General features: G+C 40.9%; 1 protein-coding gene across 14 annotated transcripts in view; it reads left to right on the top strand.

Annotated features, from left to right (window-relative positions):
• DENND4C (DENN domain containing 4C) overlaps positions 1 to 26,199 on the top strand; it is a 146,830-nt gene that overhangs the window by 20,270 nt on the left and 100,361 nt on the right. For 9 of the 14 annotated variants that reach the window (XM_063788705.1, XM_054658739.2, XM_016960670.4 and 6 more), the window contains exon 2: positions 25,641 to 25,962. Coding sequence is in view for 10 of the 14 variants with exons in the window: in XM_054658739.2 (XP_054514714.1) it covers positions 25,658 to 25,962 (305 nt within the window). In the remaining 4 variants the exon portion in view is untranslated. Of the gene's footprint in view, positions 1 to 24,080; positions 24,105 to 25,640; positions 25,963 to 26,199 lie in introns of those variants that run through there. The other 5 variants (XM_054658736.2, XM_054658735.2, XM_024345584.3 and 2 more) reach the window with 1 other exon arrangement.

Genomic DNA, 26,199 nt, shown 5'->3' with positions numbered 1-26,199 from the left:
TGAGTCGCTGCACCCGACCCCAAAGTCTTAACTCATTTTGACATTAACTCAAAAGTCCACAGTCCAAAGTCTCATCTGAGACAAGGCACGTTTCCTCTGCCTATTAGCTTGTAAAATCAAAAGCAAGTTAGTTACTTCCTGGATTCAATGGGGGCACAGGCATTGGGTAAATACAGCCATTTCAAATGGGAGAAATTGGCCAAAATGAAGGGGCTACAGGCCCCATGCAAGTCTGAAATCCAGCGGGGTGGTCAAGTCTTAAAGCTCCACAATGATCTCCTTTGACTCCATGTCTCACGTCCAGGTCACACTGCTGCAAGAAGTGGGTTCCCATGGTCTTGGGCAACTCCACCCCTGTGGCTTTGCAGGGTACCTAGCCTCCCTCCCGTGTGCTTTCACGGGCTGGTGATGAGTGTCTGCAGCTTTTCTAGGAGAATGATGCAAACTGTGGGAGGATCTACCATTCTGGGGTACAGAGGACGGTGACCACCTTCTCACAGCTCCGCTAGGCAGCACCCCAGTGGGGACCCTTTGTGGGGGCTCCCACCCCACATTTCCCTTCCACACTGCCCTAGCAGAGGTTCTCCATGAGGGCCCCGCCCCTGCAGCAAATTTCTTCCTGCCCATCCAGGCATTTCCATACATCCTCTGAAATCTAGGCAGTGGTTCGCAAACCCTAGTTCTTGACTTCTGTGCACTCACAGGCTTAACATCATGTGGAAGCTTCCAAGGCTTGGGGCTTGCACCCTCTGAAACCATGGCCTGAGCTGTACCTTGGCTCATTTTAATCACAGCTGGAGTGGCTGGGATGCAGAGCACCAAGTCCCTAGGCTGCACACAGCAAGGGGATGCTGGGCCCAGCCCATGAAACCACTTTTTCTTTCAAGGCCTCTGGGCCTGTTATGGGAGAGGCTGCTGTGAAGACCTCTGACATACCTTGGAGACATTTTCCCCCTCTGTCTTGGGGATTAACATTCCGCTCTTCGTTACTTATGTAAATTTCTGTAGCTGGCTTGAATTTCTCCTCAGAAAATGGGATTTTCTTTTCTATTGCATTGTCAGGATGCAAATTTTCTGAACTTTTATGCTCTGCTTCCCCTGTAAAAGTGAATGCTTTTAAGAGCACCCAAGTCACTTCTTGAATGCTTTGCTGCTTAGAAATTTCTTCTGGCAGATACCCTAAATCATCTCTCTCAAGTTCAAAGTTCCACAAATCTCTAGGACAGGAGCAAAATGCTGCCAGTCTGTTTGCTAAAACGTAACAAGAGTCACCTTTGCCCCAGTTTCCAACAAGTTCCTCATCTCCATCTGAGACCACTTCAGCCTGAACTTTATTGTCCATATCACGATCAGCATTTTGGTCAAAGCCATTTAACAAGTCTCTAGGGAGTTCCAAACTTTCCCACATTTTCCTCTCTCCTGAGCCCTCCAAACTGTTCCAGCCTCTGCCTGTTACCCAGTTCGAAAGTCGCTTCCACATTTTCGGATATCTTTTCAGCAGTGCCCCACTCTCCTGGTACCAATTTACTATATTAGTCTGTTCTCACGCTGCTAATAAAGACATACCTGAGACTGGGCAATTTACAAAGGAAAGGGGTTTATTGGACATACAGTTCCATGTGGCTGGGGAGGCCTCACAATCATGGCAGAAGGCAAGGAGGAGCAAGTCACGTCTTATGTGAATGGCAGCAGGCAAATAGAGAGCTGGTGCAGGGAAACTCCCTTTTCTTTTAAAACCATCGGATCTCGTGAGACTTATTCACTTCCATGAGAACAGCATGGGAAAGACCCTCCCCTGTGATTCAATTACCTCTCACCAGGTTCCTCCCATGACATGTGGGAATTGTGGGAGTTACAATTCAAGATAAGATTTGGGTGGGAACACAGCCAAACAGTATCATCTACATTAAAAAAAAGATTAACTGGGTGTGGTGCTGCACATCTGTAGTCATAGCTACTCATCAGGAGGCTGAAATGGGAGGATTGTTTGAGCCCAGGAGTCTAAGGCTGTGGTGAGCTATAATGGCACCACTCTACTCTAGCCTGAGTGACAGAGTGAGATCCTGTCTCTTAAAATAAAATAATTATTTGGATTAATTTTTCATTCCTTTCAGTGTGGTTGTATTATCAGTTTGATAGCTTCATTGGCTCACATATCTTTATTGGTAAAGGTAGGCATTTAACCAAATCAGTGTGTGTGTACACACACACACACACATACTTTTTTGGCGTAGTCTTCCTCTGTCACTCAGGCTAGGGTGCAGTGGCACTATCTTGGCTCACTGCAACCTCTGCCTCTGGGGTTCAAATAATTCTCATGCCTCAGCCTTCCAAGTATCTAGGACCACAGGCACGAGCCGCCACACCTGGCTAATTTTTTGTATTTTTAGTAGAGATGGGGTTTTGCCGTGTTGGCCAGGCTGGTCTCAAAACTCCTGACCTCAAATGATCTGCTCACTGTGACCTCCCAAAGTGCTGGGATTACAGGCGTGAGCCAGCACACCCAGCCAGTCAGTATATTTCATAATGGAAATTAAAAGTGATTCCTCTCTTGACTTTTAACCTTTAGATGCATATGCCTTCTTACGTAGTGTTGTTTGGACTTCTTAATGTTTAGAAGTTTTTAATTAGTTGCCAATATTTTAAAACTTGGACATTTATATAAAAATCCTGATTTCTTTAAAAAGGTAGAAAGGAAGCTCTGATTTTTCCAAGTTCATTTGGCAACTATTGGGGATGGTTCCTAGTAGTAGTGGCAGCCTGCATTCTCTCTAGTTCCCACAACTCTTAATATCATGCCCGACGCCTTTTAGGCATTTGTTATTTGCATCCCTTCTTTATAACCCTCTTATGTATACAACTTTCAGTGGCAGGTACAATGGTAGAGAATTAAACTAACTGCCTTGTGTTCTGAAAAAGGAACTGATTTTATCTGAAATGATTTCAATTTTGTAGTTCTGTGACCCAGTCAACCTGACTTTGATAATGCTTTCTAATGGGAGTTACCAAGCCCCTATTTTAAATTGCTTAAATGTAGCAAATAGCTTTGATAAAACTGTACTTTCTTTGTGGTTTAACAAAGTTCATCATTCATTTTGCATGGTTTGGGTTACCAGGGAACATACAGCTGTTTTTGAACCTTTAAAAAATATCTTTTATTACAATGAGAGGAATTACATGAACTACATTTAGTTTTTTTTTATCTTTTTTTTTGAGACAAGGTCTCACTCTGAGCGACCTAACCCAGTGCATTTAGTCTTGTAATTGAAGTTAATAGTGTTTTGTTGATATTAATGGCATTTATTAGAATGTGTGCTGTTCTAAACAGTAAGGTGGCTGAGCAAGGTGGCTCATTCCTGTAGTCCCAGTGCTTAGGGAGGCTGAGGCAGGTGGATTGCTTGAGCCCAGAAGTTCAGAACCAGCCTACGCAACATAGTGAGATACCATGTCTACAAAAAATACAAAAATTATAGTTGGAAAATGAATTTTAATTGTTAAACTGTATATCTAAGTTGATTTTTATAAGTCGTTTTATTTTTTCTTCAAAAGCTTTTGTTAATACAAAGTATCAATATGGGTATGGCGAAAGAGAACTCTTGTACCCTATTGATGGGAATGTAAATTGGAACAGCCATTATGGAGCACAATATGGAGGTTCTTCTCACAATTAAAAATAGAACTACTGTACAATTCAGCAATCCCACTTCAAGGTATATATCCAAAGGAAGTGAAATCAGTAGATTGAAGAGATATCTGTACCCCCATGTTAATTGTAGCATTATTCACAATAGCTGAGATGTGGAAGTAACCTTAGTGTCCATCGACGGATGTATGTATAAAGAAATTGTGGCATACACACACACAGCAGAATACTATTTAGCCATAAAAAGAAGGAAATCCTGTCATTGATGACATTATGGATGAAACTGGGAGATATTATGCTAAGTGAAATAAGCCAGATACAGAAAGACAAATATTGTATAGTCTCATTAATATGTGGAATCCAACAAGTTGAACTCATAAAAGCAGAGCATACAAGGGTGGTTGCTAGTGCCTGGGGAGGAGGTAGGGGAAATAGGGAGGGGATGTAATGTACAGCATGGTTACTATAGTTGATTATACTGTATTGCTTACTTGAAATTTGATAAAGAGAGCAAATTTTAAGTGTCCTTATTCCCACCACCCCCCATGGTCACTATGGGTGGTGGTGTTGATTGTGTTAATTTGACTGTGGTAGTCAGTACATAATGTATATATATATACCAAATCATCATTTTATATACCTTGAATGTTATATATATATTTTTTCAATTACATGTTTTAAAATTAAAAAGCTGGCCGGGACCGGGTGTGGGGGCTCGTGCCTGTAACCCCCGCACTTTGGGAGGCTGAGGCGTGTAGATGATCTTGAGGTCAGGAGTTCAGGACCAGCCTGGCCAATATGGTGAAACCCTGTCTGTACTAAAAATACAAAAATTAGCCAGGTGTGGTGGTGGTGGAGGGGGGGCCGCCTGTAATTCCAGCGACTCGGGAGACTGAGGCAGGAGAGTCACTTGAACCCCGCTGGGGTGGAGGTTGCAGTGAGCCGAGATTGTCCCGTTGCACTCCAGCCTGGGTGGCAAGAGCGAAACTCCGTCTCAATCTCAGTGGCTCAGGAGGTGGAGGCTGGAGGGCCACTTGAGGCCAGGAGTTCAAGACCAGCTTGGGTAGCATAGAGAGACCCTGATCTCTACAAAAGTTAGAAAAAATTAGCTGGATATGGTGGTGCGTGCCTGTAGTCCCAGCTACTCAGGAGGCTGAGCTAGAAGGATCACTTGAGCCTGGGAGTTTGAGGCTGAAGTGAGCTATGATTGTGCCACTGCATTCCAGCCTGGGCAACAGAGTGAGATCCTGCCTCCAAAAAAAAAAATTTTTTTTTAATGTAAAAACCATCAAAATGCTGTTATCTACACATCACTAATGTTTACAATCAACAGGTTTATACATTTATTTTAGGTAAATCTAAAGGCATCCTATATATACATTTTATGTGAGAGGAAAGTATTAATAAAATCTGAAATTGAAAAGTAGCTTTTGTTTCATACAGACTGGTTTTTATCAGGAATGAAGAAGGGTAATTTTTTAATGCTTTTTTTATAATGATAAAGGAATTAGTTGAAAGGATATAACAATTCTTAATGTTTATGCCTTTAATAACAGTTTCAAAATACATGAAGCAAAAACTGATAGACTGAAAGGAGAAAAAGACAAATCCATAATTTTAGTCAGAGATTTTAATGCCATTCTCTTACTAGTTGATAGCACAAGTGGACAGAAAACCATCAAGGATGTAGTAGACTTGTTACAACACTATTTACTTGACTTGATTTATAGAGCCCTCTGTGCAACAACAGAGAGACATTCTGCTAAAGTGCACATGGAATATTCATCAAGACAGACCACATTCAGGCTGAGCATGGTGTCTTAACTCCTGTAATCCCAGCACTTTGGGAGGCCAGGGTGGGAGGATTGCTTGAGGCCAGGAGTTCAAGACCAGGCTGGGCAACATAGCAAGACCCTGTCTCTACAAAAAAATAAATGAAAAAAAAAAAAAAAAAAAGACCAGATTCTTAGCCATAAAACAAGTCTTGATAACTATGAAAGAATTTGGGTTATACAAAGTACATTCTCTGACCATAAGGCATTTAAGTTAGAAATCAGTAACAGAAAGATTCTTGGAAAATTCCCAAGTACAGAATTTGGAAACTGAAAAACATACTTTATTTTTTAAAAAATTTTTCTTTTTTGTTTTTTTTTTTTTTTGAGACGGAGTTTCGCTCTTGTTGCCCAGGCTGGAGTGCAAGGGCGCAATCTCTGCTCACTGCTCACTGCCATCTCCACCTCCTGAGTTCAAGCGATTCTCCTATCGCAGCCTCCCGAGTAGCTGGGATTACAGGCATGCGCCACCACACCCGGCTAATTTTGTACTTTTAGAAGAGAGAGGTTTCTCTGTGTTGGTTAGGCTGGTCACGAACTCCCAACCTCAGGTGATCTGCCCGCCTCAGCCTTCCAAAGTGCTGGGATTACAGGCGACAGCCACCACGCCTGGCACTTGCTTTTCTTTAAATTTTATTTTTTTACTCTTTAAATCTGTGTCTTTTTTATGTTATTTTTTATTTTAATTTGTAGTTTTTTAGTAAGAAACCTCATCCGAGAAAACATACTTTAAAATTATCTATTGGGCAAAGAAAATATTTTTTAAAAAAGGAAATAAAACAAGGCCGGGTGCGGTGGCTCACGCCTGAAATCCCAGCACTTTGGGAGGCCGAGGCAGGTGGATCACGAGGTCTGGAGATCGAGACCATCCTGGCTAACATGGTGAAACCCTGTTGCTACTAAAAATACAAAAAATTAGCCCGGCGTGGCAGGCGCCTGCAGTCCCAGCTACTCGGGAGGCTGAGGCAGGAGAATGGTGTGAACCTGGGAGGCGGAGGTTGCAGTGAGCCGAGATCGCGCCACTGCACTCCAGCCTGGGCGACAGAGTGAGACTCCGTCTCAAAAAAAAAAAGGAAATATATTTTGATCCAGGTGAGGTTTCAGAAAACAGAGTGAAGAAAAGGAAAAAAAGGAAAAAAGAATTAAAGTTTAAAAAAGAAAACGGCTATAAAAAAATATTCTAAACAGAATAAAAAGAAGGCCGGGTGCAGTGGCTTGCACCTGTAATCCCAGCTACTCAGGAGGCTGAGATGTGAGAATCGCTTAAACCCAGGAGGCGGAGGTTGCAGTGATCCAAGATCACATCACTACACTCCAGCCTAGGTGACAGAGTGACACTCTGTCTCAAAAAAAAAAAAAAAAAAAAGAAAACACAACATATCCAGATTTGTGGGGTACCACTAAAACATTGCTTAGGAAATGATTTGTAGCACTAAATAACTAAATTAGAAAAGATCTCAAATCATTGACTTCAGCTTCCACCTTAAAAAACTTGAAAAAGAAGAGCAAATTAAACTCTACATAAGCAGAGAAAAGAAAATAATAAAGATCAAAGTAAAATTCAAAGAAATATGAAACAGAAAAGCAAGAGAAAAATCAATGAAACCAAATGTGATTTTTAAAATGGTTAAACTTCTAACCAGGCTGATCAGACATAAAAGAGAAGATACAAATTACTGATATCAGAATTAGAGAGGTGACATCACTACATATTCTAAATACACTGAATGGATAGTAATAGAATATTATGAACAACTTTATGCCAATAAATTTGACAACTTAGATGGAATGACAAATTCCTTGAAAGACACAAACTACAAAAGTTTATTCAGGAAGAAATAGGGGCTGGGCAAGGTGGCTCATTCCTGTAATCCCAACACTTTGGGAGGGGGAGAATCGCTTGAGCCCAGGAGTTTTAGACCAGCCTGGGAAACATGGTGAGACCTCATCTCCAGAAAAATAAATTAACTGGATGTGGTGGTTCATGTCCACGGTCCCAGCTACTTGAGATGCTGAGGTGGGAGGACCACTTGAGCCTGGGAAGTTGAGACTGCAGTGAGCTGTCATTGTGTCACTGCACTCCAGCCTGGGCAACAGAGCAAGACCCTGTCTCAAAAAATCAATCAATCTATCTATCAATCAAGAAGAAATAGGCAAGCCAGATAGCCTCGTATGTGTTAAAGGAATTGAAATCATAGTTTAAAAATCTACCCGCATAAAGATCCAGACTCACGTAATTTCACAGGCAAATTCTATCAGACATTTAAGGAAGAAATAACACCATTTCTCTACAACCTTTTCCAGAAAATTGAAGAGGAGGAAATTTTTCCCAAATTGTTCTGTCATGTTAGCATTATCTTGATACCAGAACCAAAGATATTACAGGAAAACTATATGCCAGTATTCCTCATTAACATATATAAAATTTCACACAAAATTGTAGCAAATAGAATTCAAGAACATATAAAAAGGATGACAGATCATGACCCAAGTGGGGTTTATGCCAGAAATTCAGGATTGATCTACAACTTGAAAATCAATGTAATTTACCATATTAACAAATAAAAGAAAAGCCATAATGATCTCAGTAGATGCAGAAAAAGTGCTTGATAAATTCTAATATCCATTCTATTTTCTTTAAATTTTAAGTTTTTTTTTTGTTTTTTTTGTTTTTTTTAAGACAGATTCTTGCTCTGTTTCCAGGTTGGAGTGCAGTGGCGTGATCTCGGCTCACTGCAGCCTCTGCCTTCTGGGTTCAGGAGATTCTCCTGCCTCAGCCTCCAGAGTAGCTGGGACTACAGGTGCACGCCACCAGGCCCAGCTAATTTTTGTATTTTTAGTAGAGACGGGGTTTCACCATGTTGGCCAGGCTGGTCTTGAACTCCTGACCTCAGGTGATTTGCCCGCCTCGGCCTCCCAAAGTGCTGGGATTACAGGCGTGAGCCACCGTCCCTGGCCTAAATTTTAAGTTTTTATGGGTACATAGTAGGTGTATGTATTTATGGGATACATGAGATATTTTGATACAGGCATACAGTGTGTGTTCACATCAGGGTAAATGGAGTATCCATCACCTCAAGTGTTTATCATTTCTTTGTTCGAACATTCCAATGGTACTTTTAGTTATTTTAAAATATACAATAAATTATTGTTGACTGTAGTCATCCTGTTGTGCTATCAAATACTAGATCTTATTCATTCTAACCCTATTTTTGTATGCATTAACCGTCTCCATTCCGCCCCCCCACCTCCCCACTGCCCTTTGCAGCGTCTGATAGCTATTATTCTATTTTCTGTTTCCATTAGTTTAATTGTTTTAAGTTGTAGCTCCCACAAATGAGTAAGTGAAGTGAAAACGTGAAGTTTGTGTTTCTGTGCCTGGCTTACTTTACTTAATATAATGACCTCCAGTTCTATCTATGTTGTTCTAAATGACACAATCTTGCTCTTTTTTATGGCTGAATAGTACTCCGTTGGGTATATATACCATATTTTCTTTTCTTTTTTCTTTCTTTTTTTTTTTTTGAGATGGAGTTTTGCTCTTGTTGCCCAGGCTGGAGTGCAGTGGCGTGATCTTGGCTCACTGCAACCTCCGCCTCCCAGGTTCAAGCGATTTCTCCTGCCTTAGCCTCCCGAGTAGCTGGGATTACAGGCATGTCCCACCACACCTGGCTAATTTTGTATTTTTAGTAGAGACGGAGTTTCTCCATGTTGGTCAGGCTGGTCTCAAACTCCTGACCTCAGGTGATCCACCCGCCTCGGCCTCCCACAATGCTGGGATTACAGGCGTCAGCCACCACGCCTGGCTCGAATGCCACATTTTCTTTATCCATTTGTCTGTTGTTGGATAACTTAGGGTTGCTAAGTTGAAGCAACTTAGGTTCCTTCCAAATCTTGGCTATTGTGAATAGTGCTGCAATAAACATGGGAGTGTCAGTATTTCTTTGATGTACTGATTTCCTTTGTTTTTGGTATATATCTATCATAGGGGATTGCTGGATTGTATGATAGTTCTGTTTCTAATTTTTTGAGGAACCTCTATACTATTCTCCATAGTTACCATACTAGTTTGTGTTCCCACTAACAGTGTATGAGGGTTCCCTTTTCTCCATATCCTTGCCAGCATTTGTTATTGCCTGTCTTTTGGACATAAGCCATTTTAACTGGTGTGAGATGATATCTCATTTTAGTTTTGATCAAAGAAATTTTGATGCATTTCTCTGATGATCAGTGATGTAGAGCACCTTTTCGTATACCTGTTTGACATTCATATGTCTTCTTTTGAGAAAAACCTATTCAGATATTTTGCCTGTTTTTAAAACTGGATTATTAGATTTTTTTCCTGTAGAGTTGTTTGATGTCCTTATATGTTCTGGTTATGTTATGTTATGTTATGTTATGTTATGTTATTTTTGAGATGGAATCTTGCTGTGTCACCCAGGCTGGAGTGCGGTAGCATGATCTCGGCTCACTGCAACCTCCACCTCCTGGGTTCAAGCAGTTCTCCCACCTCAGCCTCCCGAGTAGCTGGGTCTACAGGTGTGTGCCGTCACACCCGGCTAATTTTTGTATTTTTAGTAGAGACGGGGTTTCATTATGTAGGCCAGGCTGGTCTTGAACTCCTCACCTAGGTGATCCACCCGCCTTGGTCTCCCAAAGTGCTGTGATTACAGGTGTAAGCAACCATGCTCGGCCTGTGTTCTGGTTATTAATACCTTATCAAATGGATAGTTTGCAAATATTTTCTCCCATCTGTAGGTTGTCTCTTCACTTTGTTGATTGTTTCCTTTGCTGTGCAGAAGCATTTTAACTTGATGTGATCCTATTTACCTATTTTTGCTTTGGTTACCTATGCTTTTGGGGTCATAATCAAGAAATCCGGTCTGGATGACAGAGTGAGAGCCTGTCTCAAAAAGAAAAAAGAAAGAGATCTTACCCCAGACCAGTGTCCTGGAGAGTATCCCCAATATTTTCTTGTAGTAGTTTCATGGTTTGAGGTTTTAGACTTAAGTATTTGCCTTGATTTGATTTTTGTATATGGTGAGAAATAGGGATCTAGTTTCCTTCTTCTGCATATTGATATCTAGTTTTCCCAGCAATATTTGTTAAAGAGACTGTCCTTTCCTCAATGTCTGTTCCTACCACCTTTGTCGAAAATAAGTTCATTGTAGATGTATGGATTTATTTCTGGGTTCTCTATTGTGTTCCATTGGTCTCTGTGTCTTATTTTAATGCCACTGACATGCTGTTTGGCTACTATAGCTCTAGTATAATTTGAAGTCAGATAATGTGATTCTTCCAGTTTTGTTGTTTTTGCTCAGAATAGCTTTGACTATTCTGGGTCTTTTGTGGCTCCATATAAATTTTAGGATTTATTTTTCTATTTCTGTGGAAAATGTCATTGGTATTTTGATAGGGATTGCATTTAATCTGTAGATTGTGTAGTATGGACTTTTTTTTTTTTTTAAACAATTTCGAGTCTTTCAATCCATGGACATGGAATATCTTTTTCCTTTTTTTTGGAGATAGGGTCTCACACTATTGTACAGGCTGGAGTACAGTGGCACAATCATGGCTCACTGCAGTCTTGACCTCCTAGGCTCAAGAGATCTTCTCGCCTCAGCCTCCTCAGTACCTGAGGACTACAAGTGAATCCCACCAGGCCGGGCTAATTTTTTTTTTTTTACTCTTAGAGACAACTTCTTGCTATGTTGCCTAGCTTGGACCCATTGGCTCACTCAAGCAGTCTTCCCACCTTGGCTTTCCAGCATGCTGGGATACAGACATGAGCCACCATGCCTGGTCTCTTTCCATTTTTTTGTGTGTGTTCTCTTTAATTTCTTGCATCAATTATTTATTGTTTTAGTTGTAGCGATTTTTTACTTCTTTGGTTATTAGGTTAACCTTAACTTAGGTTAACTTATTAAGTACTTTATTTTATTTGTAGATACTGTAAATGGGAGTACTGTTTTCATTTCTTTTTCAGATGGGTCATTGTTGACATATGGAAATACTGATTTTTACTGATTTTTGTATATTGATTTTATATCCTGAAACTTTAGTGAATTTATTAGTTCTTTTTTTTTTTTTTTTTTTTGAGACAAGTCTTGTTCTGTCGCCCAGGCTGGAGTGCAGTGGTGTGATCTCAGCTTACTGCAACCTCCACCTCCTGAGTTCAGAGGATTCTCCGACCTCAGCCTCCAGAGTAGTTGGCACTACAGGCGTGTGCCAGCATGCCTGGCTAATTTTTGTATTTTTAGTAGAGATGGGGGTTTCACCATGTTGGCCAGGCTGGTCTTGAACTCCTGACCTCAGGTGATCCACCCACCTTAGCCTCCCAAAGTGCTGGGATTATAGGCGTGAGCCTCTGTGCCTGGCTGAATGTATTAGTTTTCATAGTTTTTGGTGGAGTCTTTACATTTTTCCAAATATATCATATCTTTTTTTTTTTTTTTTTTTTTTTTTGAGACAGTCAGCCAGGCTGGAGTGCCGTGGTGCTATCTCGGCTCTCTGCAACCCCCACCTCCCAGGTTCACATGATTCTCATGCTTCAGCCTCCTAAGTAGCTGGGACTACAGGTGTGCACTCCCACACCCAGCTAATTTTTGTATTTTTAGTAGAGATGGGGTTTTGCCATATTGGCCAGACTGGTCTTTAATTCCTGGCCTCAAGTGATCCATCTGCCTTGGCCTCCCAGAATGCTGGGATTACAGGTGTGAGCCACTGCTCCTGGCTACATTTTTGTATTTTTTGGTAGAGATGGGGTTTCACCATGTTGGCCAGGCTGGTCTCAAACTCCTGACCTCAAGTGATCCACCTGCCTTGGCCTCCCAAAGTGCTGGGATTACAGACGTGAGCCACCATGCCTGGCCTCATATCATTTATAAATAAGAGTAATTTGACTAGTTCCTTTCCAATTTGGATGTCTTTATTTCTTCCTTATGTAATTGCTCTAGCTAGGACTTTCAGTACTATGTTGAATAACAGTATTGAAAGTGGGCATCCTTGTTGTGTTTCATATCTTAGAGGAAGGCTTTTAATATAATACTAAATGGGGAAAACAGTCTGTTATGGGTCTGTTGTATATAGCTCTTACTGTGTTAAGGTATGTTCCTTCTATAACCAATTTTTGAGAGTTTTTGTCATGAAAGGATATTGAGTTTTATCAAATGCTTTTTCAACATCAATTGAAATGATCATATGGTTTTTGTCTTTTATTCTGTTGATAGGCTGTATCACATTGATCGATTTGTTTATTTGGAACTATCCTTGTCTCCCTGGTTTAAATCCCGCAGGGTCATGTTGAATAATCTTTTTAATACGTTGTTGAATTTGGTTTGCTTGTTGTTTTTTTTTTGTTTGTTTGTTTGTTTTTTTGAGACAGAGTTTCACTCTTGTCGCCCAGGCTAGAGTGCAATGGCATGATCTCGGCTCACTGCAACCTCTGCCTCCTGGGTTCAAGCAATTTTCCTGCCTCAGCCTCCCAAGGAGCTGGGATTACAGGCGTGCGCCACCGTGCCTTGCTAATTTTTTTGTGTTTTTAGTAGAAACAAGGTTTCACCCTGTTGGCCAAGCTGGTCTTGAATTAGGTTTGCTATTGTTTTGTTGAGGAATTTTGCATCAGTGTTCATCGGAGATAGTGGCCTGTAATTTTCTTCCCATTTTTTTTTTTTTTTAAGACAGAATCTCGCTCTTGTCACCCAGGCTGAAGTGCAATGGCACAATCTGGGCTCGCTGCAACCTCTGCCTCCCGGGTTCAAGCGATTCTCTTGCCTCAGCCTCCCGAGTAGCTGGGGACTACAGGTGCCCACCACCACGCCCGGCTAATTTTTTTTTGTATTTTTGGTAGAGACAGGGTTTCACCGTATTGGCCAGGCTGGTCTCGAACTCCTGACCTCAGGTGATCTGCCCGCCTTGGCCTCCCAAAGTGCTGGAATTACAGGTGTGAGCCACTGCGCCTGGCCAATTTTCTTTCTTTGATGTGTCTTTGTCTGGTTTTGGTAACAGGTTCATACTGGCCTTACAGAATAAGTTTGGAAGTATTCTGTTCACTGTTTTTCAGAATAATTTGAGTAGGAATGGTATTAGTTCTTTAAATCTTTGGTAAAATTCAGCAGTGAAGCCATTAGGTCCTGGGCTTTTCTTGGCTGGGAGACTTCTTACTACCGCGTCAATCTCATTTTGTTGTTGGTCTTTTCAGGTTTTGGATGTCAGCATGGTTCGGTTTTGGTAGGTTGTATGTTTCTAGGAATTCAGCAGTTTCTTCTACGTTTTCCAGTTTATTGGTATATAGTTGCTCATAGTAGTTCCTTTTTTTTTTTTTGAGACGGAGTCTCACCCTGTTATCCAGGCTAGAGTGCAGAGTGCAATGGCGCAATTTCGGCTCACTACAACCTCCACCTCCCAGGTTCAAGTGATTCTCCTGCCTCAGCCTCTTAAATAGCTGGGATTACAGGTGCCTGCCACCATGCCTGGCTAATTTTTGTATTTTTAGTGGAGATGGGGTTTCACTATGTTGGCCAGGCTGGTCTTGAACTCCTGACCTCAAGTGATCCGCCTGCTTTGGCCTCTCAAAGTGCTGGGATTACAGGCGCTAGCCACCATGCCTGGCCAGTAGTTTCTAATGATCTTTTGAATTTCTGTGGTATTGCTTGTAATGTCTCATCTCTGATCTTATTTATTTGAGCCTTCTCTCTTTTTTTCTTAGTCTGGCTTAAGGTTTGTCCATTTTGTTTATCTTTTCAAAACACCAAGTTTTTTTTTCCTTTCATCTTTTGTGTTTTTTCTGTTTCAATTTGATTTATTTCTGCTGTGATCTTTTTCTTCTACTAATTTTGGGTTTGGTTTGCTTTTGCTTTTCTAATTCTTTAAGATTCATTTTTAGGTTGTTTATTTGAAGTTTTTCTACTTTTTTGATGTAGGCACTTTTGCTATAAACTTTCTTCATAATACTGTTTTTGCTGTATCCTGTAGGTTTTAGTATGTTGTGTTTCCATTTTCATTTGTTTCAAGAAATTTTAAAATTTTCTTTCTTTTTTTGAGACAAGGTCTCACTCTGTCACCCAGGCAGGAGTGCAGTGGCACAATTACAGCCACTGCCACCTTGACCTCTTGGGCTCAGGAGATTCTCCCACCTCAGCCTCCTAAATAGCTGGAACTACAGGTTTACACCACCAGGCCTGGCTAACTTACCATATTTTTTTTTAGAGTTGAGGTTCTACCATGTTGTCCAGGCTGGTCTCGCACTCCGGAGCTCAAGCAGTCTGTCCCCCTTGCTCTCCCAAAATGCTGGGATTACAGGTGTAAGCCACTGTGCTCTGCCAATTTTTAAAATTTTCCTTCTTAATCTCTTCATTGACCCAGTGGTCATTTAGGAACATATTCTTTAATTTCCATGTATTTACGTAGTTCCCAAAGTTCCTCTTGTTACTGATTTCTTTTTTATTTTTATTTATTTATTTATTTTTTATTATACTTTAAGTTCTAGGGTACATGTGCACAACATGCAGGTTTGTTACATATGTATACATGTGCCATGTTGGTGTGCTGTACCCATTAACTCATCATTTACATTAGGTATATCTCCTAATGCTATCCACCCCTCCTCCCCCTACCCCACGACAGGCCCCGGTGTGTGATGTTCCCCACCCTGTGTCCAAGTGTTCTTATTGTTCAATTCCCACCTATAAGTGAGAACATGCGGTGTTTGGTTTTCTGTCCTTGCGATAGTTTGTTCAGAATGATGGTTTCCAGCTTCATCCATGTCACTACAAAGGACAAGAACTCAACCTTTTTTATGGCTGCATAGTATTCCATGGTGTATATGTGCCACATTTTCTTAATCCAGTCTATCGTTGTTGGACATTTGGGTTGGTTCCAAGTCTTTGCTATTGTGAATAGTGCCACAGTAAACATATGTGTTCATGTGTGTCTTTATAGCAGCATGATTTTTAATCCTTTGGGTATATACCCAGTAATGGGATGGCTGGGTCAAATGGTATTTCTAGTTCTAGATCCTTGAGGAATCGCCACACTGTCTTCCACAATGGTTGAACTAGTTTACAGTCCCACCAACGGTGTAAAAGTGTTCCTATTTCTCCACATCCTCTCCAGCACCTGTAGTTTCCTGACTTCTTAATGATCGTCATTCTAACTGGTGTGAGATGGTATCCCATTGTGGTTTTGATTTGCATTTCTCTGATGGCCAGTGATGATGAGCATTTTTTCATGTGTCTGTTGGCTGCATAAATATATCTTCTTTTGAGAGGTATTTGTTCATATCCTTCACCCACTTTTTGATGGGGTGGTTTGATTTTTTCTTGTAAATTTGTTTAAGTTCTTTGTAGATTCTGGATATTAGCCCTTTGTCAGATGGGTAGATTGTAAAAATTTTCTCCTGTTCTATAGGTTGCCTGTTCAATCTGATGGTAGTTTCTTTTGCTATGGAGAAGCTCTTTAGTTTAATTAGATCCCATTTGTCAATTTTGGCTTTTGTTGCAAAAAACAGCCTGCATTGCCAAGACAATCCTAAGCCAAAAGAACAAAGCTGGAGGCATCATGCTATGTGACTTCAAACTATACTACAAGGCTACAGTAACCAAAACAGCATGGTACTGGTACCAAAACAGAGATATAGACCAATGGAACAGAACAGAGCCCTCAGAAATAATACCACACATCTACAACCATCTGATCTTTGACAAACCTGACAAAAACAATAAATGGGGAAAGGATTCCTTATTTAATAAATGGTGCTGAGAAAACTGGCTAGCCATATGTAGAGGGCTGAAACTGGATCCCTTCCTTACACCTTATACAAAAATTAATTCAAGATGGATTAAAGACTTAAATGTTAGACCTAAAACCATGAAAACCCTAGAAGAAAACCTAGGCAGTACCATTCAGAACATAGGTATGGGCAAGGACTTCATGACTAAAACTGATTTCTTTTTTATCACATCGTGGTCAGAGACCTATTTGATGTACTTTCAATTTTTTTTTTTAATTTTAAGACTTTTTTTGTGGCCTAATAGATGCTCTGTTCTTGAGGATGTTATATATGCTGAGGAGAAGAATGTGTATATTCTGCAGCCGTTAGATGAAATGTTCTGTAAGTATCTGTTTGGTCCATTTAGTCTATAGTGCAGATTCAGTCGAATGTTTCTTAGTTTTATGTCTGGAAGATCTGTCCAGTGCTGAAAGTGGGATGTTGAAGTTTCCAGCAATTATTGTGTTGGAGTCCATCTCTCTTTAGCTCTAATAATGTTTACTTTATATATCTGGGTGCTCCAGTGTTGGGTGCATGTGTATTTATAAATGTTATATCCTCTTGCTGAATTGACACCCTTATTATATAATGACCTTCTTTGTCTCTTTTTATGGTTTTTATCTTAAAATCTGTTTTATCTGATACAAGTATACCTACTCCTGCTCTTTCAGTTTCCATTTGCCTGGAATATCTTTTTTGACCCCTTTATTTTTAGTCTGTGTGTATCTTTATAGGTGAAGTGTGTTTCTTTTTTAAAAAATTTTACTTAAAGTCTTTTTGTTTTTTTAGAGACCGGTTCTCACTTTATCCCGCAGGCTGGAGTGCAGTGGTGTGATCACGGATTACTGTGACCTGAAACTCCTGAGCTCAGGGGATCTTCCCACCTCAGCTTCCCAAGTAGCTAGGACTACAGGCACATGACACTGCACCTGGCCAATTTTTCTTTATTTTTTATGGAGACAGGGTCTCACCATCTTGCCCAGGCTAGTCTCAAATTCCTGGGGTCTAGCAATCCTCCTGCATCAGCCTCCTAAAGTGCTGAGATTGTAGGCATGAACCACTGTGCCCAGCTTGTTTCTTGTAGGCCGCAGATGGTCGGACTGTGCTTGTTTAAATCCGTTCAGCCTCTGTATGTCTTTTGATTGGAGAATTTAGTCTGTTTACATTCAATGTCATTATTGATAAGGACTTTCTACTACCATTTTGTTATTTGTTTTCTGGTCTTCTTTTCCTTCCTTCCTTCCCATCTTCCTTTATGGGAAAGTGATTATTTTCTGGTGGTATGTTTTAATGTCTTGCCTTTTATGTTTTGTGTATGTGTTGTAGGTTTTTGGGTATTTTTTTTTTATTCCCGTACAGAGTCTTATTCTGTCGCCCATGCTGGAGTGCAGTGGCATAATCTCAGCTCACTGTAGCCTCGACCTCTCCGGCTCAAGCCATCCCTGCACCTCAGCCTCCTGAGTAGCTGGGACCCCAGGTGTGCACCACTATACCTGGCGAAGTTTTGTATTTTTTGTAGAGACGGGGTTTTGCCATGTTGTCCAGGCTGGTATTGAACGCCCGAGCTCAAGCCATCTGCCTACCCCCACCTCCCAGAGTTCTGGGAATACAGGCGTGAGCCACCGCACCTGGTTGTAGTTATTATTTTTGATAGGTTCATCTTTTATTCTTTCTGTTTGAGATATGAGTAGTTTACACACCAGAATTACGGTGTTAATATTCTCTGTATGTTTGTCTATGTATTTGCTATTACCAGGGAGTTTTGTATCTTCAGGTAATTTCTCATTGCTCATTACTGTTCTTTTCTTTCAGATTGAAGAACTCCCTTTAGTATTTCCTGTAGGACAGTTCTGGTGTTGACGAAATCCCTCAGCTTTTGTTTGTTTGGGAAAGTCTTTATTTCTCCTTCATGTTTGAAGGATATTTTCAGTGGATATACTGAAAATACAGGATAAAAGTTTTTTTTTTTTTCAGTACTTTAAATATGTCATACACTCTCTCCTAGCCTGTAAAGTTTCTACTGAGAAGTGTGCTGCCAGACACATTAGAGCTCCTTTGTATGCTATGTGTTTTTCTTTTGCTGCTTTTAGAATCCTTTCTTCATTCTTGACCTTTGGGAGTTTGACAATTAAATGTCTGGAGGTAGTTTTGAGTTAAATTTCCTTGCTGTTCCATAACCTTCTTGTACTTGAATATTGATATCTTTCTCTATGTTTGGGAAGTTCTCTGTAGTATATCTCTTTGAATAAACTTGGTACATACTTCTCTCTACCTTTTTGTTAAGGCCCATAACTCTTAGATTTTCCCTTTTGAGACTATTTTCTAGATTTTGTAGGTGTGCTTCATTCTTTTTTATTCTTTACTATTTTGTCTCCTCTGACTGTATTTCCTTCCTTTCTTTGTTTCTTTTTTGTTTTGAGATGGAGTTTCGCTTTTGTTGCTGAGGCTGGAGTGCAATGGCGTGATCTTAGCTCACTGCAACCTCTGCCTCCGGGTTCAAGCAATTCCCCTGCCTCGCCTCCCGAGTAGCTGGAATTACAGGTGCCCGCTACCATGCCCGGCTAATTTGTATTTTTAGTAGAGACAGGGTTTCACCACGTTGGCCAGGCTGGTCTCGAACTCCTGACCTCGCGTGATCTGCCCGTCTCGGCCTCCCAAAATGCTGGGATTATAGGCCTGAGCCACCGTGTCCGGCCCCTTGACTGTGTTTTCAAATAGTGTATCTTCAAGCTCATGATTTCTTTATTCTGCTAAATCAATTCTGCTGTTGAAAGACTCTGATTCATTCTTGTTTATCAGTTGAATTTTTCAGCTCCAGAATTTCTGCTGGATTTTAAACAATTATTTCAATCTCTTTTTAAAATTCATCTGATAGGATTCTGAGTTCCTTCTCTGTATTATCTTGAATTTCATTGAGCTTCTTCAAAACAGCTATTTTGACTTTGTCTGTCTGAAATGTCACATATCTCTGTCATTCCAGGATTGGTCACTGGTGCCTCATTTAGTTTGTTTGGTGAGGTCTTGTTTTCCTGTATGGTCTTGATGCTTGTGGATGTTTGTTGATGTCTGGGCATTGAAGAGTTAGGTATTTATGGTAGTCTTCACAGTCTGGGCTTGTTTGTACCCATCCTTCTAGAAAAAGCTTTCCAAGTATTCAAAGGTAATTGATTGTTTTGATCTAAGTCCTTGGTCTCTATAGCCGTATCTACATTAGGGAGCACCCTAAGCCCAGTAATGCTGTGACTCTTGTAGAATTATAGCTGTATGGCCTTAGTGGTCTTGGGTAATAGCCAGTATTCCCTGGATTACCAGGCACAGTCTCTTGTTCTGTTTCCTTATTTCCCCCCAAACAAATGGCATCACTCTCCATGCTGAGCTACCTGGAGTTGAGGGGAGGAGTGACACAAGCACCCCTGCAACCACCACCACTGGGACTGTGCTGGGTTAGACCTGAAACCAGCACAGTACTGAGTCTCACCAGTACAGTAATATTGCCTGGCTACCACTGATGTTTATTCAAGGCCCAAGGGCTCTTTATTCAGCGGGTTGTGAATCTAGCCAGGCTTGTGTTTTTCCCTTCAGGGTGGAGGGTTCCCTTTTGGCCTAGGATGGGTCTAGAAATGCTGTCCAGAAGCTAGGGCCTCTAGCCTCTAGAGTTGGGAACTTTAGGAATCTACTTGGTGCTTTATTTTACTGTGGATGAGCTCATACCCAAGTTGCAAGACAAAGCAAGGTTTTTCTATTTTGTAACATAGGTTGGCATTACATTCTTTTTGAAGGGTGAATAATACTCCATTGTAGGTTTATATCACATTTTTAAAAATCCATTCATCTCTTGATGGTTACCTGGGTTGTTTTCACCTTTTGGCTATTGTGAATAGTGCTTCTGTGACCAGTGATGAACATATTTGTCTATTGGTCATTTGGGTATCTGTGGTTACCATTTATCTTAACAGTGTACCGGATGCTCTAGCCAGTGCAATAAGGCAAGAAAAAGAAAAAAAAGGCAGCTACAATGGAAAGAAAGAAGTAAAAATTGTCTTTATTCACACATACATTATGTGGAAAGTCTGATAGAACCTACAAAATTGCTCTAAACTAATAAGCGATTTTGGCAGGATTGCATTATATGAGATCAATATGTAAAAATCAATTGTATTTCTATATAGTAGCAATGAATAATTGAATTAAAAATAAAATGATGCCATTCGCAGTAGCATCTAAATTATTAAGTACTTAGGAATAAATCTGACCAAAGATGTGGAAGACCTGTATGTTGCAAACTCTGAAACATTGCTGAAAAAAATTTAAAAGATCTAAGTAAATGCAGAGATTAACCTTGTTCATGGATTAGAAGACTCAATAACCCTAATTATTTAATGCAGTCCTAATTAAAATCACAGTAGGCTTTTTTTTTTAGGTAAAAATTAATATGGATTCTTTTTTTTTTTTTTTTTTTGAGACAGTCTTGCTCTGCCACCGAGGTTGGAATGCAGTGGCGCAATCCTGGCTCACTGCAATCTCTGCCTCCCTAATTCAAGTGATTCTCATGCCTCAGCCTCCCGAGTAGCTGGGATTACAGATGTATTCCACCATGCCCCACTAATTTTTTGTATTTTTAGTAAAGACTGGGTTTGTCTATGTTGGCCAGGCTGTTCTTGAACTCCTGGCCTCAAGTGATCCGCCTACCTCTGGCCTTCCAGATTGCTGGAATTACAGGTGTGAGCTACCGCCTCTGGCCAGTAAGTGGATTCTAAATTGCTTATTGAAATGCAAAGGACCTAGTATAGTCAAAAAACAGTTTTGAAAAAGAACAGCAGTGAGGCCCAGTGAGGTGGCTCACGCCTGTAATCCCAGCACTTTGGGAGGCTGAGGCGGGCGGATCACCTGAGGTGGTTGAGTTAAAGACCAGCCTGACCAACATGGAGAAACCCCGTCTCTACTAAAAATACAAAATTAGCTGGAGTGGTGGCGCATGCCTGTAATCCCAGCTACTCGGGAGGCTGAGGCAGGAGAATCGCTTGAACCTGGGAGGCAAACGAAGGTTATGGTGAGTTGAGATCGCGCCATTGCACTCCAGCCTGGGCAAGAAGAGTGAAACTCCGTCTCAAAAAAAAAAAAAAAGAGAGAGAAAAGAAAACAGAGAAAGAACAGCTTTCAAAGCTAAGGCTGCCTGATTTCAGGACTAATTATAAAGCTACAGTAATCAGAACCATGTAGTACTGGCATATAGACACATAGATCAATGGAACAGAATAAAGAATCCAGAAATAAATTGGATGCACATGTTGAGCAATTGACTTTTGAACAAAGGTATGAAGTCATTACAGTGGAGAAAGGATAGTATTTTTTTTTTCTTTTTAAATAAAAGAGAGACTGGGCCAGGCATGGTGGCTCATGCCTATAATCCCAGCACTTTGGGAGGCCAAGGTGGGCGGATCACCTGAGGTCGAGAGTTTGAGACCAGCCTGGCCAACATGGGGAAAGCCTGGTCTCTACAAAAAATACAAAATTAGCCAGGCGTGGTGGGACATGCCTGTAATCCCAGCTACTCAGGAGGCTGAGGCAGGAGAATCACTTGAACCTGGGAGGCAGAGGTTGCAGTGAGCCGAGATTGCGCCATTGCACTCTCGCCTGGGCAACAAGAACGAAACTCCATCTCAAAAATAAAACAAAAACAAAAAACAAAAAAATGAGGTCTTACAATGTTTCCCAGGCTGGTCTTGAACTACTGGCCTTAAGCAATCCTCCCTCCCACCTCGGCCTCCCAAAGTGCTGGGATTAGAGGCATGAGCCAGTGTGCCTGGCCAGAATAGTTTTTTCAACGCAGGGTCCTCGAAAAATGGGATATCCATATGTAAAAAAATGAATCTTCATTTATACCTCACGCCATATGCAAAAATCAGTTTAAAATGTATCGTAGACCTAAATGTAAAACCTAAAATTATAAAACATTTAGAAGAAAATGTGGGGGAAATGTTTTCTTTATGACATTGGATTAGACATGTTTTTTTATTTTTATTTTTTTTTTGAGATGGAGTCTTGCTCTCTCGCCCAGGTTGGAGCGCAGTGGCGTGATCTTGGCTCACTGCAGCCTCTGCCTCCTGGGTTCAAGTGATTCTCCTGTCTCAGCCTCCTGAGTAGCTGGGATTTCAGGCACGTGCCACTACGCCCGGCTAATTTTTGTATCCTTTTTTTTTTTTTTTGAGATGGTATCTCGCTCTGTCACCCAGGTTGGAGTGCAGTGGCACGATCTTGGCTCACTGCAAGCTCCGCCTCCCGGGTTCACGCCATTCTCCTGCCTCAGCCTCCAAAGTAGCTGGGACTACAGACACCCGCCGCCACCATGCCAGGCTAATTTTGTTGTATTTTTAGTAGAGACAGAGTTTCACCAGGTTAGCCAGATGGTCTCAATCTCCTGACCTCGTGATCCACCTGCCTCGGCCTCCCAAAGTGCTGGGATTACAGGCGTGAGCCACTGCGCCTGGCAATTTTTGTATTTTTTAGTAGAGATGGGGTTTCACAATGTTGGCCAGGCTGGTCTGGAACTCCTGACCTCAGGTGATCCACCCACCTTGGCCTCCCAAAGTGCAGGAATTATAGGTGTAAGCCACCATGCTTGGCTGACATGATTTCTTATGACATCGCAAGCATGATCTGTAAGAGAATAGGTTAATAAATTGGAGTTCATCAAAAACCTCTGTTTTTCATAAGACCCTGTAAGAGAATAAAAACAAAAGCCGCAGACTGGGAGAAAGTATTTGCAAAGCATATGTCTGATAGATGACTTGTCTCAAGAATACATAAAGAACTCAAAACTCATGAGAAAACAACTCAGTTAAAAAAAATGGACAAAAGATTTGAACAGAAATTTCCCCAAAGAAGATATATGGATGGAAAATAAATTAATGAAAAGATGTTCAGCATCAATAGTAATTGCAAATTAAAACCAGAAGTTGATATCAGTACATACTGATTAGAATGTCTAAATTAAAAAGACTGATCTTACAACGTGTTGAAGAGGATGTAGAACAATTGGAACTCTCGAAGCTGACAAGAGTGAAAAAAATGGTACACTCCCTTTAGAAAACTATTAGGTAGTTTTTTAGAACCATATACACCTAATCCAGCCATCCTGTTTTAGGAATTTACCCAAGACAAATGAAAGCATTATGTCCATAAGATTTGTACATGGGTATTCACAGCAGCTTTATTTGTGATAGTTTCACACGGGAAATAACCTAAATGTCCATTAATATAGGTGAATGGATAAACATTGTGGTATATTCATACAGTAGAATACCACTCAGTAATAAAAGGGAATGAACTGTTGATACAAGCAACAACATGGATTTATCACAAAATAATTATGATGAGTAAAGAAGCCAGAGAAAAAAGAATACATACTGTATGAGTCTACTTATTATATAAATTCTAGAAACTTATCTATAATGATAGGAAGCTGATAACTTGTTGCCTGAGGAGGAGAAATAATGAAGGAGGAACAAGAAAATTTTGATGTTGATGGATATGTTTCTTTCTTTTTTTTTTTGAGATGGAATTTTGCTCTTGTTGCCCAGGCTGGAGTGCAATGGTGCGATCTCGGCTCACCGCAACCTCCGCCTCCCGGGTTCAAGCGATTCTCCTGCCTCAGACTCCTGAGTAGCTGGGATTACAGGCATGCGCCACCACACCCAGCTAATTTTGTATATTTAGTAGAGATGGGATTTCTCCATGTTGATCAGGCTGGTCTCGAACTCCCAACCTCAGGTGTTGCACTCTCCTCGGCCTTCCAAAGTGCTGGGATTACAGGCGTGAGCCACCGTGCCCGGCCTGGATATGTTTCACTATCTTGATTGTGGTAATGGTTTCATTGGTTGTTGTTTCTTATGCTCTATCTGGTATTTTTAGATATAAAAGATTTAATGATTCCTAAGCTTACTTATTTTACATGGTATTTATGGAAAGTTTAATTCTTATAAAGCACAAGAGTTCTAACTGGATTGTTGAGAAACTGCTTTAATGATATTTATTACTGTTACCTTAATTTTTCTGATCTTGGATCTTGACTGATGATGCACTCAATTTATTTAAATGTGGAGTTTAGCGCTAAGACTCCTGTAACTTAAAAGAGAATGATATTTTGAATGATCTGAATATTGTTCATTAAGTACATTTTGCTCAAAGGAAAATACCGTAGTCCATCTCTGACAGTTTAGTATTATTATTTTTTTGAGATGGAGTCCTGCTCTGTTGTCCAGGCTGGAGTGCAGTGGCACGATCTTGGCTCACTGCAAACCTCTGCCTCCCAGGTTCAAACGATTCTCCTGCCTCAGCCTCCCAAGTAGCTGGGATTACAGGTGCCCACCACCACACCTGGCTAATTTTGTATTTTTAGTAGAGACAGGGTTTCACCATGTTAGCCAGGCTGGTGTCGAATTCCTGACCTGAAGTGATCCACCCGCCTCGGCCTCCCAAAATGCAGGGATTACAGGTGTGAGCCACCAGGCCTGGCCTTTTTTTTTTTTTTTTTTTTCCTCTTTTTTTTTGGAGACAGAGTCTCACTCTGTCTTCCAGGCTGGAGTGCAGTGGCGCAATTTGGGCTCACTGAAACCTCCGCCTTCCGGGGTCAAGCGATTCTCATGCCCCAGCCTCCCGAGTAGCTGGGACTAACAGGCGCACACCACCACGCCTGGCTAATGTTTATTTTCATTTTTATTTATTTTTTGAGATGGAGTTTCTCTCTTTCACCCAGGCTGAGGTGAAGTGGAGCAATCTCCGCTCACTGCAGCTTCTGCCCCCTGGGTTCAAGCGATTCTCCTGCCTCAGCCTCCCGGGTAGCTGGGATTATAGGCGCCCCCCACCACGCTCAGCTAAATTTTTGTATTTTTGTAGAGATGGGGTTTCGCCATGGTGGCTAGGCTGTTCTTGAACTCCTGACCTCAGGTGATCCACCCACCTCTACCTGCCAAAGTGCTAAGATTACAGGTGTGAGCCACCGTGCCCAGCCTAATTTTTATATTTTTAGTAGAGACAGGGTTTCATGAGGTTGGGCACACTGGTCTCGAACTTAAGACCTCAGGTGATCCACTTGCCTTGGCCCCCCAAAGTGCTAGGATTACAGGCATGAGCCATCGCGCCCGGCCCCAGTTTAATTATCCTTAATAGAATATGAGAAGATTATAGTTGTATTACAGATGAATTGATGCTGTTAACTTGTACTTTTGCTTTTACCAACTGACAAGATGATAAAAGCAGCCTTCTTCTCAGAATGACAATTTGATTATAAATCTAGCTGGGAAATGTGCTAGTTGATGATTGTTAACTCAAGGATATATTAATTTTTGTCAGGATAAAGTATTTTATTTTATTGATATCTTTCCCCTCCTTCTTCTAGAAAATACAGTAGCAGCCATGATAGAAGACAAAGGACCAAGAGTGACAGACTACTTTGTCGTAGCTGGTCTCACTGACACATCTACTCTTTTGGATCAAGAAATAAATCGTTTAGATACTAAGTCAACTGGTCCTAAAGCTCCAATTACAGACATTGCCATTATTATCAAATCAGCTGGAGAAACAGTACCTGAAGGTTACACCTGTGTAGAAGCCACTCCATCAGCTCTCCAAGCAAACTTGAACTATGGAAGTCTGAAAAGCCCAGAACTTTTCCTCTGTTATAAGAGAGGGAGAGATAAACCACCGCTTACAGATATTGGGTATGGTGACTTCTTTTCTTTGCTATAGTGAAGGAATAAAATTTATTTAAGGGCCATGGAAGTAGGAATTTGAAATCCTTGATAGTTTTATTATTAGTGATAGTTTATTATTATTGATAGTTTTATGGTTACTTCAGGATTCATTATAGTAATATATTACATGCCAGTATCCACCCTTACTGAATTTCTTTGCATTGCCTTGAATTGTTAGATCATTTGCTTTCAAAAGAATATTGA

Source organism: Pan troglodytes, chromosome 11 (assembly GCF_028858775.2).
Source record: "Pan troglodytes isolate AG18354 chromosome 11, NHGRI_mPanTro3-v2.0_pri, whole genome shotgun sequence".
Lineage (NCBI taxonomy): Eukaryota > Metazoa > Chordata > Mammalia > Primates > Hominidae > Pan > Pan troglodytes.
Note: the sequence above shows the minus strand (reverse complement) of the source record. Positions and strands in the feature narration are given on the sequence as shown.